We start from the raw sequence: 21,816 nt of genomic DNA, 5'->3' as shown, positions 1-21,816 counted from the left end.
TCGACGTATTTACAAGGTTTGTGCCGGGCACTCTTTTTAATTCAGGCCTTTTCCCAAGTTATAAAAGTAAATTCAATACGCAATAGACTAGAGCCATTATTGTAAGTGAGTTAGCGAAATAAATTATTTTCTCTCTCTATTATGAACGGCCATGACTTCGAGTTTCCCATGATAGATATTTAAAAATTGTGGCTCCGAGTCGTCGAGGAATGTAGATTATGGAATTATCTCTAAAACTTAGCCTTCCTTTCGCGACATAAAGTGCGATAAGTTGGAAAACAGCAAGCATTGAAATTATAACAAACTACCGATTTTGCAGTTACTATTTGGTCCAAAGGCTCTAGAAGCCACGCGACGATTGGTCAAATTGATTCCCTTCGCCAAATAGGAGACCTGTTTCTAAATACAGTAGTGGGGGGATTCCCCAGCCGCGAGACCAGATTACGTTTTGGAGGACACTTTGCTAGGAGCACTACGAGAGTAAAGATGTAGTCACTATGTTTCCCCCTTTTTGGGCAAGTTTATAAGTTTATATAATTAGTTAATGTAGGAGCTAGTTTTATTTTTATTAAAGTTTAAATTTTCTAGTAGTGCCATGTCCTGAAAGATTTAATTGTGTTTCTTCTTCATGTACGAATAATTGTTTCTTCAAATAACCGCTAAGCGGTTCATGTGTGTCCCCAAACCAACTTCATGTACCACCCCTTTGGTTCCGCAACTTTATGTAACACCGCTTCAAGACACCCGTTCAGACGACAGGTCTAGGGACGTAAGAGGACGTCGCCGTCAAGCCAAATCAACCGGTAAAAGTTCACCGCCAAAAACAAGGTACTGTAACCCCGACGATAAAGCAACGTACAGACCAACGAAAGTGCAGTGTAGTGAAACAAAGGTTCATTCGAGAATGTCAATCAAAAGTGGGGATTCAAAATTATTATGAAATGGGTTATATGGGTTACTATCGACGAAATTTGGGTTCAACGGGCTTTTCTTTCTTGAGTAATTCCATGTTGAAATTAACTTGTTATTTGATGACTGATATTGTTTGGTTTTGTGACGTAATGCTATCTAATCGGGGATAGTAATGCGCCCCCGAATCAGATGAAGAATGTCACCAAAGTAACATAAAATTGTTGTTTCTGTTGTTCGATTTTAGTTGCCAATGTTTATTGAAGCTGTTTGTATTTTTCAATTATTTCAAATTGTAGTGTTATTCTATAGTTTAAACCTATTAAATCAGGCATGGCAAGATTAATTGAAGTTTTCTTGACTCTAGCCCGTTCACCTGCATGAATTAGGTATAGACTCAGGTATTTTCTAGATGTGTCGGCCTATTTCTAAATTCTAAATTTTATTCAAAATTATCTTCTTTATCATCTTTTAAAAGGTCAGGCACAGGTTTTTGGAAATTTTGCATTTCAAGGATAATATAAAAGGTAAAAGGAGCCTCCTTCATACGCCAATATTAGAGTGAAAATCAGACTATAGAATTATTCATCATAAATCAGCTGTCTAGTGGACTATAATAGTACCCGTTCAAAAACTTCGAACATCTTGAAAAAAACCCACCTCAATCTGTAGGTCCACTCATATCTCATCATCATCCGTCACATTACTCACGCGAATACCTAATATATTTCATGTAGACATCACTTCCTGAAACAAAAAAGCTTTATTCCCACAACCATGACAGAATTTTCAAATAATTCTATATTGAAAAGATCTTACTGTACTCTGTTATGGAGGATTCAGTCATCTGCTAGGACGATTGGTTTAGTCAACTGAATATGAAAAATAGCAGAAATAATCAATCCAAACATCCTAGAAGAATTTTTCTAAATTGATCAGAAAGATGTACTCAACATAGCTTATGGATAATGGGTTCGTCTTGATCTAAATAAATGGCAAAAGGTTAGTCAGAATTCTGAGTTTCAAAATTGATTCAATATAATTACATCAAAATTTCAATCAATACAGAATTAACTGAGAATTCAAATCGGTTGCAAATATCATTTAGAAGGCTCATTTCTATCACATACCATTGTAATTAAACTCATGCAGTCATTCAAAGTTATATCACAACTGCATAGCTATAGCTACAGCACTTGCATATCACTTCCAAAAACAATACATTTGTCAAGAACATAAAAAATACTGGCAACATTAATGTAGACCACTTTATATAAGATATGGAACGTGAACTGAATTAGGTACCTACAAACAACAAATCATCACATAACAACGTCAATTGGGGAGTTTTATTATGCACCACCACAATGTGCAAAAGGAGCGTAGGCTTTAATGGCAAAACAATTGTACCAGGAGAGAGGGACCCACAGAGATAGAAACCGATAGAGATAGAGTGAGAGGATGTGGCAAAGAGAGCGAGTGAAAGAGAAAAGCAGAGTAGTATGGGGATTAGTGTTAAAACAATTGTTTGAAAAGAGAGTAAGAGAGATGAATAAGGAGGAAAGTAGAATAAGCTCTTGATGAAATGGAGCGACTGTGTGTGAGTATTAAGCATCCAACAAGCCGATTTAAATTATGGTATCGGTTATATAAGAGGCCTACAGACCTAAATGAGTGGGGCGGTTGAGCCTGCAATCTGTGAATGAAAGGCCGTAGGACCCACAGACCTAGATGCGGTGACAGGCCACGTCAATCACGTGATAAGGCACTCAGGGCAAAACGCCAGCCAGCGACTTCGGCTTGAGTGAGAATATAGTCTGTGTAGCCTAGAAACCTTTTTAATTTTTATTGACTGATTTTGGTTCATAGACGTTTCAGTTTTGACTCTATAGAATTCAATTTTCACCCGTCGCTAAGTGGCAGAAGGGTTTGGAAAAGAAGAAAAATTCAATTTTCAATTTAAACTCATTTCTAAACTGATGAACTATTTTTTTCCAAGCTGTGAAAAAATATAGTTGTAAGAACCTAAGAGGAGCATGAATGTGTAATTTTTGATTAGATGGGAGGATTGAATCTTTGAAGGTGGCTTTTAATTGGATGTTTGTAGATAGTTTCAATGTTGGTAGTTGGTAGACTGTTCAATGTTGATTTCATTTTCTAATTGAGGAGATGAGGAAATAATTGAACTCTAGGGACGCTGGCAACTATTATTTGAGTGGAAATATGTAGTAGTGTGTATAGTGTGCCAGTGTATTTAACGATCGTTTCATCCTTGTCTTTGTATTTTCAATTTCAATCACTCATTCAGTAGACGAACTAAGTATGAAAATAGTGATACTTCCTGATCATGTAAGCAACCTCTATTTAGGAGGATAAGGAATTAATAGAGATCGTTCAAATGTTGATTTTGAACTCTAAGACCCGGTTGCACAAAAGCCGATTAAATTTTAAGCATGATTAATTCCATGAGAGCCAATCAGAGAAGGCTTTTTTGAAAAGGCGGCTTCTCTGATTGGTTCTCGTGGAATTAATCACGATTAAAATTCAACCGGCTTTTTTGCAACCGGCACTGATCTTATTAATATTATTGAGAAGATACCTGAATGGTAAGTAAAAAAATGGCGGAAACTCTGTATAATAGTTTTAAACTCTTATGAAGATGGGTATGGATGGTAGGTGGAAAAATGGCGGAAATTCTGTTTAAAACTCACTCAAAACTTTAAATTGGGTACACAATTCTAGACTATTCTATCATACTTACTCTGTATTGCTGGAAGATCGGAGACAGCCTCTATTGTGTAGGAACCACTATAATGAGCATTGCAATACTTATTATTGTGTGATTGTTGTTAATTATTATAGATAATTGATATGATAATCAGATTATAATATGAATTGAACTTGTCGAGTAAAAGTTTTACTTCTAGGATAAAAAGTACAATACCTACTGTGGATTTGTATGTAAAATAGTAATTGTGGAACACAGGGTGAACACTATTGTGTAAGTATTGTTTGTTCAAATTAATGAAAAACAGGAATGCAATTGAATTGCTGCAATTATTTAGCAACTCAATTACTGATTTTCAGATCAATCTTTGAAAAATGTGTTACAAATCATTCTTTCTGAGTGAACCTCTGTGATAGCATGTAGCGGAAAAGAAGCTTATGATGTCCAAATGATTAAATTAGATAATTTTCTGCATTCACCTCACAACAAAAGATGTGAATGCATTCTCAACAATTATCATGGGTTAATTAGAAATGACGACATTGAAATATTCCACCCACTGTACTGTTGTGAGAGGATAATTCGTGAGACTGTGTCTTGTGTGCATTGTCTGTCTGAACGTATCACAAATGCAATAAATTGACAATAATCCTCACTTATTGTTTGATAACGGATCATGGGAATTAGAACTGTGCGAATTAGCATGTTTCCATTATGAAGTGTATGGTACCGTACTTTCATCAGATTAGATGTTCAAAGGAATGCTTAGATTGCAGTTTCATTCTCATTTACAAAATAATCCCCACCAAAATACCAAAAGCCGAGGTCGAATTATTAGTTGAAACTTTAACTAACTAACTTTAGTTACTTTAACTAACGAAACTTGAACTATGAAAGTCTTAGATTAAGTTGTAAGTTGATGTGGAGTAGCCTAGAAAAAAATCAAAAGTCTAATGAAGTATATTGGAAATTGGATTGAGGAATTACAATACCATATTTTACGCTAGAACCAAGTGATATATATACAAAACTGAAATAAATGAGTTCATTGAAAATATGACAAATAGAATTTTTTCGTTCTGTGTTAAATATGGGAGTGAATGTTTTCCGGAAAAAATGTATTATTTGTTTGATATTAGGTTGAGATGTTTCAGGTTTAGTTTCCACAAGTGTTCACAAAATTAGTGAAATTTAATAGTTTTGATTTTTTTACTTTCCTTGCCCTATTACCATAGGTAAGGAAAGTATTGCTTTCCGAAAAAAATTAAAGTACCCCAATTTCTAAATTTCTATACGTTTCAAGGTGTCCTGAGTCCAAAAAAAAGGTTTTTGGGTATTGGTCTGTATGTGTGTGTGTGGGTGTGTGTGTGTGTATGTGTGTATGTGCGTCTGTGTACACGATCTCATCTCCCAATTAACGGAATGACTTGAAATTTGGAACTTAAGGTCCTTACAATATAAGGATCCGACACGAACAATTTTGATAAAATGCGATTCAAGATGGCGGCTAAAATGGCGAAAATCTTGTCAAAAACAGGGTTTTTCGCGATTTTCTCGAAAACGGCTCCAACGATTTTGATCAAATTTATACCTAAAATAGTCATTGGTAAGCTCTATCAACTGCCACAAGTCCCATATCTGTAAAAATTCCAGGAGCTCCGCCCCATCTATGCAAAGTTTTATTTTAGATTCCCAATTATGAGGCTTTAGGTACAATTTAAACAAAAAATTCCAATTGGAAAAGATTGATCATGGAAATCTCTACAATTAATGTTCAGTAACATTTCCACCTGAAATTCAAGATAAGCTTGAAATCCTAGAAAATGTTATTATTTAACTGTTGATTCTATTAAATCATTCACTATGAAGAGATAGCAAACTTCGTGTTTCTCCAGCGTTATTTTCCTGTCACCAGCTGGCTTGGATCTTTGAATAGTATACTTGAGATGCGCGGGAACACTAGTGTCAGGTGATAAATTTTCATAACGGCAAGGAAAGTTGAGTGAGTGCGCCACACCTGATTTTTTAGATTTTCAATGAACCAATTTATTTCATTCGGGTATGATTTATTACTATCTTTATGAAACCGTTTTGGTTTTGGTGTACGGTTTACGCCATTCATGTTCTCCTGAAATTCTGTATCGGAATCAGGTATCACATGACCACCTCCCCATTCAATAAAATGAATTTGGATTTGAGAACAAATGTTTTGAAACGTCAGAAAAGTAGATTTAAATAGGATATTAAATGAAACCTTCTATCAAATTATCATTTTAAAACAAATATCAAGCTGTTTCCATAATTTTCACCAATCCTGTATATTTACATTTCAATATGTTTGCATGCACCTATCTGCCATTCAACGGTAGGGATCACCATAACTGGTTAGCAGAATCAGGTACCATGCATAAACGTTTCGAAATGCACAGTATTTGTTTTAAGGTATATCTAAACTAACAATAGAATAACATTTAGTTTTGCTAATCAATAACCTATCACGACTCCATTCACACAGCTCCATTACAGTTTACTGGTATTGTGTTAATTGTATAACTGATTAAGTTTGATGAACTCAATGTTGCTAAACACTTCTGCATAAACAAAGATTCCATTGCGTCAAATGCAAAGAAAGTAATATTAAATCAATTCCTCTTTCCCATTCTTCTAATCAGTAGCGTAACCAGGATTTCGAAATGGGGGGTCTCCTTATACTCCTCCACCTATGGGAATTTGATGGGGTGGGTGCTATCTAGATTTTTTGGACCTTTCTCGGGCTCATGGGTGGGGGTTGAAACCTGGACCCCCCCCTTCGTTACGCCACTGCTTCTAATAACTTATTGACCTTTCTATATGAGAAATGTTGAGTCATTTTTACGTCCTTTGATTCTGGATCGTATTATATTTTTATTTTCTGATTTTTTGCGGATGATGCTCACATGAGCTTTTTTTTTCTGTGGAAGTGCGAGGGTGACGTCCATGCCTATTCGATGGGATTGCGACCAGGTAGCACTAGCAGACTGAAGGATGCAACGCCCAAGTCGATTCGGCTATCCTGGCCCACAAAGATATTGGCTTCAATGCCATTGCCTTGGATATTTCATTTTGGATTTGAGAGAGCGCAAATAAACCATAAATTTTGATAGCTTAACTGTTTTAAAAAATGCAAAGGCTAATTTTTATATCACCCATCAAATTGAAGTAGAAGCTAGAAATTATGACAACAATGAATCGTAAATGATTCTCATTAAGAATTTGAAAGCTCTATGAAATCAAAACCGATATCAAGTGTGAGCTGACTTCTTTTACATGGCTGTTGTAATTTCTCAGGACTCTTGTTAATTTTCATTGAATATTACTCGATTCAAGCTATAAGTTATCTGATAATACGGGCTATGTGAGTTGTGATATTGAATATGAGTCAATAAATTAATCCAATTATATTCACATTTTGGATTAATAAAAACAATATAAAAATCTTGAAGTAACCTTTATTTTTAAAAACTTTGAAATAGTTCAACAACTAGTTTCGACACTCAGGTCATTTTCAACAATTTTTATTGAAGTAAAAATTGTAGGACTACGCAACAAATCTATATATCTGCACTTTCTCCTCACAGAATATAATATCTATTTTCGAAAATTTATATATATCCTGTAGATTCTTATCTTCAAGAATAGGTAATTCATAATCCTGAAACCATAATTGAGAGCGAGTCTTGTAGGAGCAGGTGCTGCACTTTAAACACTTCTGGAGCTCTGTACATTAGAATGTCATTAAAGTTGCTTATAAAGTTTGTTCGTCAATTACTGCACCATCAAATTCGTCAGCATGATTGTTGGGGACTACAATGACTTCGGTAGCTAATAATTCTCCCACCTATTCAATTCCTTCAGGACCTTTTTCAATTATTTTTCTTTCACTCGAAACTGGTCGAGTGAATCGTGCTCAATGGGCTGTGCTGTATAACAGGTGTAAATAAAGCACAGAGAGTACCAACTCTTCATGGATCGTGTAAGGTTACTCTGTGGAGAGTTCGGCTTGGACTTTGTCTCTCTGTTCAAGGCTAAACGACCAAGTGGATAATGGACTTTCTTTTTATGTAACAGGTAGTAGTCGTAGTGGAAGAGTCGGCCAAAGAAAGAGGAGACTACTAAGTGTTGGCTGTGTGTGTGTGTTATGTAATGATCGCTGCTTTGCTTTGCTTTAGTAGGTTCAGACTGTTGACCGACCAGGTAAGCCCGCTTCATGCCAGACTGAGGAAAGTGGTAGCCTTGAATACAGCACGAATAGGAGGCAATAATCAAATAGAAGAGGATTCAATTTTTTGAATAAACATTAATTGAGCATTATCTATTGAAAATATTTGGGTAACAAACCACATCAAAACGTAATAATAAAGCGTTTTAGAGGATTTTTATAAATTCATTCATATTGGTGATAATTTTGGAGAATTTAAAGATACTGTGATAGAAATAAGATCATAATAGAAATAAGATCATAATAGAAATATAATAAGAATTATAGAGAATATAATTATTTCAGTAGGTCAGTAAGGATAATAAGTAGGAGAATGACAGTAGGGATGATGATCATCATCCAGTTTCTATCAATAAAATTACCAAGATCCATTCAGTACTATATCAGTACTACTAGAGTAGTACTGATATATTCAATTATTGTCAATATTATGATAATAGTTCTTCTGACTTAGAGCCTACATTACTTTCATTCATTTAGAGATTTGAATTGTATAGAATAATATATCGTGTTACCCGAATAAGTCTTGGTAATTTTATTGATAAGAACTGTTCCATTCGAACAAAATAGGCAAGGTGTATGAATATATATGAATATTCCGTCGAACACTTATATTGAAATATAATATTTCTATTGATCTGAATGGCCAACTATTATACGGTAACCAGTTACATCTTGAACTATACAATAGGCTAGTCTATTCTTTTTATTGGGACATGACTCTTGATAATGTACATGATATTTCATTCTATCCATTATTTTGAATAATTATTTTCATTGTTCTAATCAACAAAACGTGTCAGTAAGATTTGTCTACATTGCACATAATTAATTGTTACAACTGCTTAAGTGTGTAAGTATATCTACATACTCAGTACACATTGGTACAAAATACATTTGGTTATTGGGAGATTGATTTTTTCCTCTTTATCACCTGCTGTATTCTGTATAACATTGGCCGATTTACTCTTACCTATTATCGGCCTATATTGAACTTATCGGCCAACACTCAGAAATCTGCGTAGCATTCAAGGATACTCGAGACAAAATCACATAGATAATGAAACAATCCGAAATGAGTGCAATGTGCAACCACTAGCTAAAATTATAAAACAATATAGATCGAAGAAGACATGTCACCTGTGTCGTATGTCACCAACGCGTCTTCCACTACAAGCATGGAAGTTGCAGTTGGATGTAAGAGACATCAGAAGACCGAGGAAGCGGTGGACACCGGAACAGGCTTTACCAGCCCTTTTCCATGATGCATGATGATGATGATGATGATGATGATGATGATGATGATGATGATGATGATGATAAGATCATAATAGAAATAAGATCATAATAGAAATATAATAAGAATTATAGAGAATATAATTATTTCAGTAGGTCAGTAAGGATAATAAGTAGGAGAATGACAGTAGGGATGATGATCATCATCCAGTTTCTATCAATAAAATTACCAAGATCCATTCAGTACTATATCAGTACTATATCAGTACTATATCAGTACTATATCAGTACTATATCAGTACTATATCAGTACTATATCAGTACTATATCAGTACTATATCAGTACTATATCAGTACTATATCAGTACTATATCAGTACTATATCAGTACTATATCAGTACTATATCAGTACTATATCAGTACTATATCAGTACTATATCAGTACTATATCAGTACTATATCAGTACTATATCAGTACTATATCAGTACTATATCAGTACTATATCAGTACTATATCAGTACTATATCAGTACTATATCAGTACTATATCAGTACTATATCAGTACTATATCAGTACTATATCAGTACTATATCAGTACTATATCAGTACTATATCAGTACTATATCAGTACTATATCAGTACTATATCAGTACTATATCAGTACTATATCAGTACTATATCAGTACTATATCAGTACTATATCAGTACTATATCAGTACTATATCAGTACTATATCAGTACTATATCAGTACTATATCAGTACTATATCAGTACTATATCAGTACTATATCAGTACTATATCAGTACTATATCAGTACTATATCAGTACTATATCAGTACTATATCAGTACTATATCAGTACTATATCAGTACTATATCAGTACTATATCAGTACTATATCAGTACTATATCAGTACTATATCAGTACTACTAGAGTAGTACTGATATATTCAATTATTGTCAATATTATGATAATAGTTCTTCTGACTTAGAGCCTACATTACTTTCATTCATTTAGAGATTTGAATTGTATAGAATAATATATCGTGTTACCCGAATAAGTCTTGGTAATTTTATCGATAAGAACTGTTCCATTCGAACAAAATAGGCAAGGTGTATGAATATATATGAATATTCCGTCGAACACTTATATTGAAATATAATATTTCTATTGATCTAAATAGCCAACTATTATACGGTACCCAGTTACATCTTGAACCATACAATATAGGCTAGTCTATTCTTCTTATTGGGACTCTTGATAATGTACATGATATTTCATTCTATCCATTATTTTGAATAATTATGTTCATTGTTCTAATCAACAAAACGTGTCAGTAAGATTTGTCTACATTGCACATAATTAATTGTTACAACTGCTTAAGTGTGTAAGTATATCTACATTCTCAGTACACATTGGTACAAAATACATTTGATTATTGGGAGATTGATTTTTCCCTCTCCATCACCTGCTGTATTCAGTATAACATTGGTCGATTTACTCTTACCTATTATCGGCCCATATTGAACTTATCGGCCAACACTCAGAAATCTGCGTAGCATTCAAGGATACTCGAGACAAAATCACATAGATAATGAAACAATCCGAAATGAGTGCAATGTGCAATCACTAGCTAAATTATAAAACAATATAGATTGAAGTAGACATATCACCTGTGTCGTATGTCACCAACGCGTCTTCCACTACAAGCATGGAAGTTGCAGTTGGATGGAAAAAGAAACATCAGAAGACCGAGGAAGCGGTGGACACCGGAACAGGCTTTACCAGCCCTATTCCCTGATGTATGATGATGATGATGATAGTGATGACACTCAGAATAATTTATTGTCCTCTGATTGGCTGATAGTCAGATGTTGGTAACAATTAGCCAATCGAAGGACGCATTATTCAGAGTGTTGACCGATAAATATAAATGTTGGCCGACAATCGGTAAGTCAGTGTGAAAACGGCCAATCTCCTAAACGTAGGCCTACACGTTCTTAAAGCTACACGTGGTGGACCCAGATCGCCAGCTGTAAACGGTTACGTAGTGGTTGAGAGATGATGGCGGTTCTGATAACGTTGATTATGGTTGCACTCTCACGAACTTGGCCGTCTGCAGGTCTGACTGTGGAGGTCATCCCAGCACACGGCACTCAGTCAGCCATGCTGATAACATGCTTCACCTGCTGCCACAGCCATCAGCCATCATCCAATCGCAAATTGGAAGTCTGGTTCCATTCTACGGAACTGAATAGCCTATAACTTGCCGGAATCGTCCAAATGTCAAACTTTCAAAAATGTCTAAAACACTGTTTTTTAGGATTATATTCAAGTATTATCGTAAGAATTTCAGTTGCTTTCAGTCTGTAGTTATAATAGTACCGTATTCATAATTCATTTTTTCCTACAAGTTTTTTTTAATGAGAATAATTCAATTTTATTTGAAGTAATCTCGCTTTTATAGTGAAGTCCACGTTATAATGGCAGTGAAGAAAGTTAGGAGAACAGCGTTGCCAATTCTCTGCCTTGCTACTGCCTTCCATAGAATAGCTGATAATGGTATAGAATATCTGATGTAATATTAACTGTTAATTTTTGCTTGAAATAGTAAATTATATTTTATTCATCAAGAAAATAGTATATTGTTCAATGATTAAATAATGAATTTCAATAATTGATATTGATTATTTTGTTAATTAATTATATTTCTCTATTGTTGAAGAAGCTTTGTGGAATGATAGACAAGGATAAGAACACCAATGTTAAACAATACAGTACTGGCATCATAATGTGGCCCCCTACTATAGTACTACCCGATCTACCTACTTTTACTATTATTTCTCATGATACAGTAAATTACTATTTCTTTTAAAAATCTTGCTTAAAATCTCTTGCTTTGGTGGCATCATCTTCTCATCTGATTATCTAGCTCATAGTGTATGATATACGTTACCACTATGTGAATGAATCTTTTTATAGTAACTGTATAATTATAGTCCATCATTTTGTACTGATGTACATATTTTTCATTTCCTTGCCCTATTACCATAGGTAAGGAAAGTATTGCTTTCCGAAAAAATTAAGGTACCCCAATTTGTAAATTTCTATACGTTTTAAGGTCCCCTGAGTCCAAAAAAGTGGTTTTTGGTATTGGTGTGTGTGTGTGTGTGTGTGTGTGTTGTGTGTGTGTGTGTGGTGTGTGTGTGTGTGTGTGTGTGGTGTGTGTGTGTGTGTGTGGTGTGTGTGTGTGTGTGTGTGTGTGTGTGTGCGTGCGTGCGTGTGCGTGTGTGTGTGTGTGTGTGTGTGTGGTGTGTGTGTGTGTGTGTGTGTGTGTGTGTGTTGTGTGTGTGTGTGTATGTGCGTCTGTGTACACGATATCTCATCTCCCAATTAACGGAATGACTTGAAATTTGGAACTTAAGGTACTTACACTATAAGTATCCGACACGAACAATTTCAATCAAATGCAATTCAAGATGGCGACTAAAATGGCAAAAATGTTGTCAAGAACAGGGTTTTTCGCGATTTTCTCGAAAACGGCTCCAACGATTTTGATCAAATTTATACCTAGAATAGTCATTGATAAGCTCTATCAACTGCACCAAGTCCCATATCTGTAAAAATATCAGGAGCTGCGCCTCATCTATGCAAAGTTTGATTTAAGATTCCCAATAATTATTATTAGGCTTCAGATACAATTTAAACAAAAATTTCAAGTGGAAAAGATTGAGCATGAAAATCTCTACAATTAATGTTCAGTAACATTTTCACCTAAAATTGAAAATAAGCTTTAAGTTCGAGAAAATGTGATTAATCAATTGCAAACTGTTGATTCTATTAAATCATTCACTATGAAGAGATAGCAGACCTCGTGTGTCTCCAGCGTTATTGTCCTGTCACCAGCTGGCTCAGATTTTTGAATAGTAGACTTGAGATGCGCGTGAACACTAGCGTCAGGTGATCAATTTTTATAACGGCAAGGAAAGTTGTGTGAGTGCGCCACACCAGATTTTTGTATCCATAGCTCCATCAATTTTTTATAATAAAAAGGCGAGGTGGAGGAACCTCAAGGTCTCTGCACCGAAAGAAGCATAAAAATAGATGAGATTACGAAATAGTTATTTTATTCGCGGGAAGAAAAGTAGTGTGTGATTCTTACCAGATTTGTATTATTAAAACAAAACTCTTCAATCAATTAAATTGTAATAAAATTAAGAATAGATTATTTTTCTTATAGAATCAGATATCATTGATATCTCATCAAAGCTATTTTGATAATACATCGAATTTCTCAATTTTGTTTATAGGCTGGGTGAAGTCCTTTCTTAAAAGTAGGACTGGTTGCCTAAAGTAGCCTGGGTGAATTCTAAAGTAGGGTATCAAGTTTCTAGGAAAAGACGTCTTGTCGGTTTTTCAGCTAGTCAGGTGGAGAGAATTGGAAACCTGCTTGTAATGAAATTACACTCATAAAATTAATTTGATTTCATGAATGAAAAATGCGAATTTTCTCAGATAGCTTTTTAATTTGATACTCAGCATTCTTATGAAGTTATGCCTGAGCCTGATAATCGCCTATTGTGTAAGGATAATGGAGCTCAGACAGTTAGACTTCATTTCCAAAGTAAAATTTGAACCATTAGCACATAAATTGTCTTAAAGTGTGAATACTGTCAAGCGAAGTGTGCATTACACCAATAAAACTGGTCGTTTCAAAAATGATTGGGCTGGTTTTAGTTTAGAATTTGAAAATGAGGGCTTTAGTGAATCAATTTCACAGATCGTTGAAATAATGACTTGAACAACCTACTTTAATAAATTGCTGTGTAAATTATGTTTATTCGGCTACTCTACTATTTTCTTGAGTATCGAACCATATCCAATTCAAGTTTGCATTATCACTGATCACATAATCAGGCAATCATCAAAGATAAATTTAGGCTACTGCTACTGTATAAGAGTGGATTTTTTGTAATATTATTCTTTTGTTCCATGTTGTATGAAGATAGAGTATTTTTCAATTCTGATTGAATATTTTGTGAACGAAATCACTATGAGTTGGAAAATTATTTTCTGGAACTGAACTGAAAATATAATGTTAGTATTGAATAAGTACTTCTATTGTAAAAAATATATATGATGGAACCTGAAACAGAAGTTTCTCTCGAATACAATAGGTGGTTCTGTATTTGACACACCGGTACTGAACTATATTGGCGTGCTACCAATTTTATCCTAATAGGTTGGATAGCTTTCACCTATCAGGTGGGAAAGTCATCGGCTCCAATAATGCTAAAATCTTGATAAATCATGAATGGATCTAATGCCTATGAATAAGAAATCCAGTTCAGAGCAAATCAAATTATAGTTTTTAAAAATGATTCGAAAATTTCAGTTTACACCAGAGCAAATAATCATACATGGACCGAACATAGATTGAACATGATTGAGGTTAAAAATATGTTTGATCTGTTCAAAAGCTTTCACAAAAACTCAGAAATTATTGTTTCAAATCAAGATCAAAATATATAACTTATAAATTAAGAATACTTATCTATCGTTTACAGGTAACAAAACAGGCTTATGGCTTTCAACATTAAACGAGAAAATGAAAAGAAAATTTGAAATCTACATTTCACGTATGTTCAATAACATCAATAAACTTTACAAAAACATTCAGATCACAAATAAAACATCTTAACTGTCAATTATTATTTGGGAAAATTTCAACAGCAGCCAAAAACTCCTAACATAAGCCAGCCATTAAAAATTTGAGAGAAATGCCTGAGACACATAATGTCTAGAGCTTCAAAGTGGGGAACCACCATAGCATTGATTGCCAAGTAATAAAAAATACGAATTTACCAGTTTCACTTATTATACTCAATAAAACTTCATTTTAAAACTGTTTTGAAATTTTATTCACCCTTTATGTTGTTTAAAATTATTTTTTAATTCAAAAATAGAACTTTGTTACAGTAGTCAACACAAATGTATCTGATAAATTCCCAGTTAAAAGTTAAGTCCGCATATCGATTAGTACACCGATATTTGCTATCAAGTTTTAAATATTTTGAAATATCGAATTGAACATTCGATTTTAATCGAGAAAATGTAATATTACAATATATACTGTTCTGTTTCAACTAAGAAATATGAATAATACAATGATTATAAGCTAGGCCTAGACTTACTCGTACTCGTACAAGCCTATATACTCTTATGTCCTGTGGGAATAATTTTGTTCTAGACCCATTTTTAGAAAGTATTCCTACACAAATGGAAGATAATATAAAATAATATAAACTGTACTCATTTAAAGTGTGTTATCGTGAATGTTTCTTGGTAGTAATTCAAAAAATGCAAGTTTCCAATAATATTTTTATCAAGTTACCATTTTCAATTTACTAATCTCTTAAAATGAATTATTAATTTTTTGTATTATTAGTTTTTCATTTGATATTGTCTGGAAGTGATGTTCAACCTCATTTTGGAGCATGCTATTTTATTTGAAATGTATGAATTCAGGGCTACTTACTTTTATTTATAAAATAGAATTATAGTACCCTTTAAAATTGAAAAAATATTAAAAAACAAGAATACAAATTGTAATGTAACTACTAGTTTCGGTGATCACACCATCGTCAGGTTATAAAAATAAATGTTTACTAATTTTATTTGTATTTAGAAGAAAAATATTTAGGAATATTCATTCATCTGAATTAAAGAAAGAAATTGTTAAGGTTCGATAATTTTCCTCCCAGTTACTCAGCCAGAATAAGGTGATTACACTTTAAAATTCAATTTGCATTTTATGTGTGTTTCAGATGTGCCGTGGTCCAGACTTCACCCTGGACGCCCATCAAGCCGAGCTGCTCATGCGCAAACTGAAGCAAAGCAAACGTCAGCGCTGCTGGTGTCGCGCTGTGACGTCACTCATGGCTCTCTTCTTCTTCCTCTTCTCTGTGATGCTTGTTAGCATGCTGCTGACACGTGGAAAACGCTTCTTCGGCTCTTTATAACAACTCTGCTGTCGGCCTGTCACCTGTTGCAGGCCACTGAGCTAAATAAGAACTGGAGGTAGCACTGGAAAGGCTACAATATCAGACAATAGTCGTGTCTAATTTTGCTTGGTTTGCTAGAAGTTGAGGATGATTTCCGAACGAGCTTTAGGCGGTATCTTAGGTCCATAAGCATAACCTGTGTGTAACATTAATCTAAGTTTACATGAGGATATAGTAACATCATAATTATGTGTTTTATTCCTGGTTTAAACCAACAGGTGATCGATATCCTCTTGAACTGAGAAGGTGTATATGGCCCTAAGTATTTTAGGTTGGAAATAATGTGAGGACAGGTAGAAACAATTGGATACAATTTAATGGTATTGGAAAACCATTTTTAAAAATTAGATGGGACGCTACTTTCTTAATCAGTGCTACCTCTAGAGCTCTGTGGTCGCAGTCTACTAAACTAGCTCCACTTGATGCAGCACTGTGTCCAATCTAATATCATCGAGTGTTTTTTGTCAAACTCATTTTCTCTATTCAAAAGTTTCAAATAGTACCTAAGGAGCGTTTGGGAATCTTCCTTAACTTCTTGCCGACTGAACAAGATGAGACAGAACAGAGAACACTTCTGGAATATTATCAGCCCCCAGTTAGCTTTGTGGTATTTAGCTCAGTGTTGCAGTCAGCACTGCAGTCTTATTGGGTCGCGCTTAGTTACCACTATAATGATGACAATAAATGAAATGATTCCATAGAATGTTGGAGTGTCTCAACCGGTTATTATGAAGGAATGCGATAATTGGGTTTCTTCTTGATGTGTGAAATTTTTAATTTTTTTATCAATTGAGAACAATTTTCATTTGAATTTACTAATCTGTAAATCCGACTAAAACCCTAAAAAATTGAGTTTTTTCAACTGCTGATGTGGTACCAAGTACGCAAATACTCTCTAATATGGAAAGATTGATGCTGCTGTCTTCTATAATTCATTCAAAAATGAAACATCAATTTTGATCAGCCTTATTCATATGATTTAGATTTAAAGACAAATTCATTCATAAAAATCCATTTCGGCATATAATTATAATAGTTTGTAGAAAATTTGATGAGATTTAATATTTTTATGAAAAATGATAATAATTTTCCTTTAATTATAACTATTTGTGGAATTGAATTTCAATTCAATCATGCTTTAATAAGTTAATTATCCTTACATTCTGATTTGCAAGATGCAAATTTAATCATCACCACTCAATTCCACTTTATGTAAGCTTTGTCCACATGCCCGTAATACATTAGAACACCAGGCTGGATGCCGGACATAAAGTGTCCGAGCGAATTGCGTTCCCATCGCTTTCATTACACCAGGGACAGCAGCGGTTCTAGTGGGCAGTCACCAGTAGGTCTATAGTATCCGGCTGGTATCTCAATCGGATCGACAGCCAAGCCACCGCTGAGACACCATTAGTGTCTCACTGGCGTATTGGTGTCCCAACACATCAAATTTCTATGGCTGATGAATAATGATTATTGGAAATTTTGGATGTAGCCTATAAGATACGCTAGTAGATTTGATAGGGAATGAAACTTTTAAATTCAATTAAAAATGTACATATAAGATGAACTATAACAAGGGGCCTTAGATAAGAAAGATATGCTCAGATTGTTATAGTATGCTATAGTTTTCAAAAGTCACCCTAATTTCTTGCTTTGCTTCACTCGTGTATTTATCCTAAAATACACCATAATATTCAAATCGATTCAGATGAAAATAACCAAGCCAGAATGAATGGCGCAGAAAAACCATTACATGCATAAATGAATATATTAGCGATAACAATAAACCCGTTAATCTAGTAAACAGGTTCATTCTGTTTTTTTATAAGCACAATAATTTTTTAATTAAGACCAAAATGTTGGAATTTTCCAAAACGTAGAAATATTGTTGAGACACTCTCCATGTTCCATGGAAATCGAAGTTCATAGAACTTATTTAGAATCTAAACTATTAATAATAACTCACTCAGCAGTGTTTTTGAAAGATTTATATACTTTAAAATACTCTTTAGTGCCTTCTCACAATGACATCAAAATCTATTGTGAATGACAAGAATCTTTTCCATCTATGGTCAAATGCTAAAACGATACTATAAATAGGATACCTAGAACATGAGGATTAAATATGAACACTTTTTGCAGTGAAGTAATAAGTTTCCCTAACCATAAATTTCCACTCTTTCTTCATATTTTGAGCTTCGTTTTATTAAACACATAATATTACTATTAACAAATTCAAACGTTCTCTCTGTTGGGATACGGATTAAATCCAGTATTTCTGTCTGTGGAGGTCATTCAATTCCATAGAAAATGTAATTCAATAAAATTATCTTATTGACTATAATATATATTATTATTATTATTATTATTATTATTATTATTATTATTATTATTATTGAGGAAACACACAAAGTATTCACAGTGCATTGATAATAACCATGGAAATTTCCCAGTTTTTTAAATGAAAATATATGAAACCATAGTGTACTATAATATCATAAATTTATGAAGTTTTATGAAAATGTCTAATTACTATCCTATAGCCATGAATTTATTCATCAACTGCTTCTTTGCTTTTCTGTTTAAATAATCGGAGTCAAAATCATATTACCCTAAAAAGGATGATCACATCTAATAATAGAATAATGAACACACCACATAATAATATACAACAAGTTTTCGTTCAGTGGACTTAACACATTGACTCTAGTCAAAACAATTTGATAAAATATAAATTTCTTCATATTTGATTGGAAATTCTTCAACTTTTTTTCCTTGACAAAATTCGGTCCATTAATTAGCCTATTAAAATTCTTTCATCCTAGTGATTAGTTGATAGCTGAATGATTATTCAAAATAAAGTTGTGATTTCCAAATATCTTATGCAACACTGGATAGGAATATAATTATATGCAATGGATTTGATTACTCAACGTTATTAATTATTCATTCATAATCAAATTCACTACCTACACACATTTTGAAATTTAATTCGACAAATAATGCAATATAAATTATGTTATGTAAACATAACGTAATTATTAATAATCAAAGTAAGCAATAATGTTTTATTAAAAACAAAGTGAGATGAGTAAATATGAAGAATTATTAATACTATTCACAGAGATTATCAAGAAAAACTCTGTAGACCTGTTGTCTAGAATCTGTTTTTTAAAATACTTCCGAGTTTATAAACCCTGACAAAAATTCTATCTACTGCATAACTCACTGAAATTCTCACTCTCCGAAAAATGATTATCATGTTAGTACTTATCAATATTTTAATAATAAATGATAGGCTAGTACTATCTACATGATTTGAACATTGAACAATCAATAGTTATATATTTTCTCAGTTTATTTGACATATTCGTTTAAGTAGGACCTAGTTTTAACAGTTTTTTTTTTTTTGCAAATGGAGTTAGCTCAAATTTATTTGCTCAGTATACCCTGTTATTCTGGTAAGATTCCCTGCTATTTAATAGCCTACTGGCTTTGAAAATTATTATTTGTATTTTTGTAATAAAGTCTTGAATATAATGAGAAGATATTCTATGTATCTATCATGCCTAGGTCTACATGATTTTTCGAACTTCAATCTAAGATTTGTTCAAAATTAAATAGCTTTTTTTAGAATAGGTGCGTAAGTTACTTTTTATTATATATCAAAACAAGTATTCAAATTTGCTTCACATAGTTTATGAAAATTTCAAACGTGAATTTATTCTTGATATATTTGACGAAAATAATTTGTACGTTGTACTATTGGGTCGAATGTATTGAAATTGTATTTCAAATACCTCGTATTATAAAAAATATGTGATTATTTCTCATGCTTCTAGTACCCATACAAGACGATTAAAATTAGGTATCATGTTAGATGTAAGATGAGTGAGATACTGCTGAGTGTTTTAGCTAATAAGTGCATTTCAAATTTTATTGAAAATGTGATGTATCTATCAAATAGGATTATTTTAAGAGTGATATTGAAATGATCGGATCAAATTATTTGTGGAAGAGTGTGGACATGAACGTGTAATCTGCATATTTTTGGAATAGAATTCAGTGAGAATGAAATTTAATAGATTGTAAGAAATCAAAGTGTCATGTTTTTGTAACATACAATTATTATTATTATTAAGTTTAATTAATTATTGTACAGTTGTATTTATGTGTATAATCCTCAATTTAAATTATATAGGCTACCCACTTAAAATTGTATCATCAACTAATAAAATGTTTCATTGAAAATTAGTTGAATTTGCATTTTTCGATCTGGTATAATTTTTGGTGCGAATCATGGCCTTCACACGGGTAGACCGTTAATTATTTAAAATTATAAATTGTAAATTGTCCCTCACACGGGATAGCGACGATTTTAGCACTGGAGTGAGCGAGATGACCCAAAATATTGATAAAATTATCTTTAAATTCACCAGAATGAAAAAATAGATTCAACTACCAATAGCAGCTGCTTTATAGTTCATCATAACGTACTAATATAGTATTACTAGCCGTCAGGCTCGCTTCGCTCGCCATATCCGTCTAGCCAGGGGGCTCCGCCCCCTGGACCCCGGACTGGGTCATCCAGAAATGAGATCAGCGGGCTCGCTTCGCTCGCCTGCATTTTTCATTTGGGCATGCTTCATTCCATCAGAGAGTCAAAGTACTGAGAAAACGCAGAAAAGCTGAGAAAAACGCTGATTTTGGGCGTATCTTTGATGAAATATTAAAGTCACCTCATCAAAACATTTTTAGACCCTACCTAAACCTCTGTCTAAAATTTGGACATTTTCTGTCTATTACTTGATGAAAGAACTGAGAAAACGCAAAAAACGCTAATTTTGGGCGTATCTTTAGCGTTATTTCAAATTCCTTCTAACACAACATTATTACACCCTAGCTTAGCTTCTGTACTAAATTTGAACAATTTCTGTTCATTTGTTCTCGATAAATCTGAGAAAAACCAAAAAGACGCTGGAGAAATGCAGATTTTGGGCGTATCTTTGGAAATTTTTCCAAATCCGTTCTTAGTGCGCCTCTAAAGGGCCAACTGAACATACCTTCCAAATTTTAGTTCTGCGAGTGAGTGAGTGAGTGAGTCAGTCAGTCAGTGAGTGAGTGCCATTTCGCTTTTATATATATAGAATATAGACTAGTATAGTAATTCATTAGAACATTTTGTGACAGAAATTCATGACCAAATAATAATAACTTACGTTCATTAAAAATCCAATCAGTTTCTGTTTTTGTACATTCTTTGCAATTTTTCAGGCCGTTGCCTCTAGTGCGGTCCACGTTATAGGTTTCGCAATAGGAAAAGATGAGAGAACAGTGTTGCCTATTCTCTGCCTTACCAGTGCTTTCTATAAACTATATTTGATACCGGTATATCTGATGAAATATATTATTAACTGTTCATTCTTGTTAAGAATACTAAATTATATTCTTGAATAATTATGTAGTAATGGATTTTTAAAATTGAGATTAGATAATATTCTGTTGAATATATATTTCATTGTTAAAAAATTATCTGGCAACGTTACGGAGTTGGAAAAGGGTAGCGCTATCTGCTTTGTCGAAAGATAGACAAGGATAGCAACACCAATGTTAGGT

The 21,816-nt window shown here is 33.4% G+C and overlaps 1 protein-coding gene across 1 annotated transcript in view; it reads left to right on the top strand.

Moving 5' to 3' along the window:
* LOC111057022 (transcription factor SOX-4-like) overlaps positions 1 to 18,558 on the top strand; it is a 148,605-nt gene extending 130,047 nt beyond the window's left edge. The window contains exon 5 of the mRNA XM_039421134.1: positions 15,961 to 18,558. Coding sequence (XP_039277068.1) covers positions 15,961 to 16,155 — 195 coding nt within the window. The 3' untranslated portion in view covers positions 16,156 to 18,558. The remainder of the gene's footprint in view (positions 1 to 15,960) is intronic.
* The last annotated feature ends 3,258 nt before the right edge of the window (positions 18,559 to 21,816 follow it).

This window comes from Nilaparvata lugens, chromosome 2, assembly GCF_014356525.2.
Source record: "Nilaparvata lugens isolate BPH chromosome 2, ASM1435652v1, whole genome shotgun sequence".
Classification (NCBI taxonomy): Eukaryota; Metazoa; Arthropoda; class Insecta; order Hemiptera; family Delphacidae; genus Nilaparvata; species Nilaparvata lugens.
Note: the sequence above shows the minus strand (reverse complement) of the source record. Positions and strands in the feature narration are given on the sequence as shown.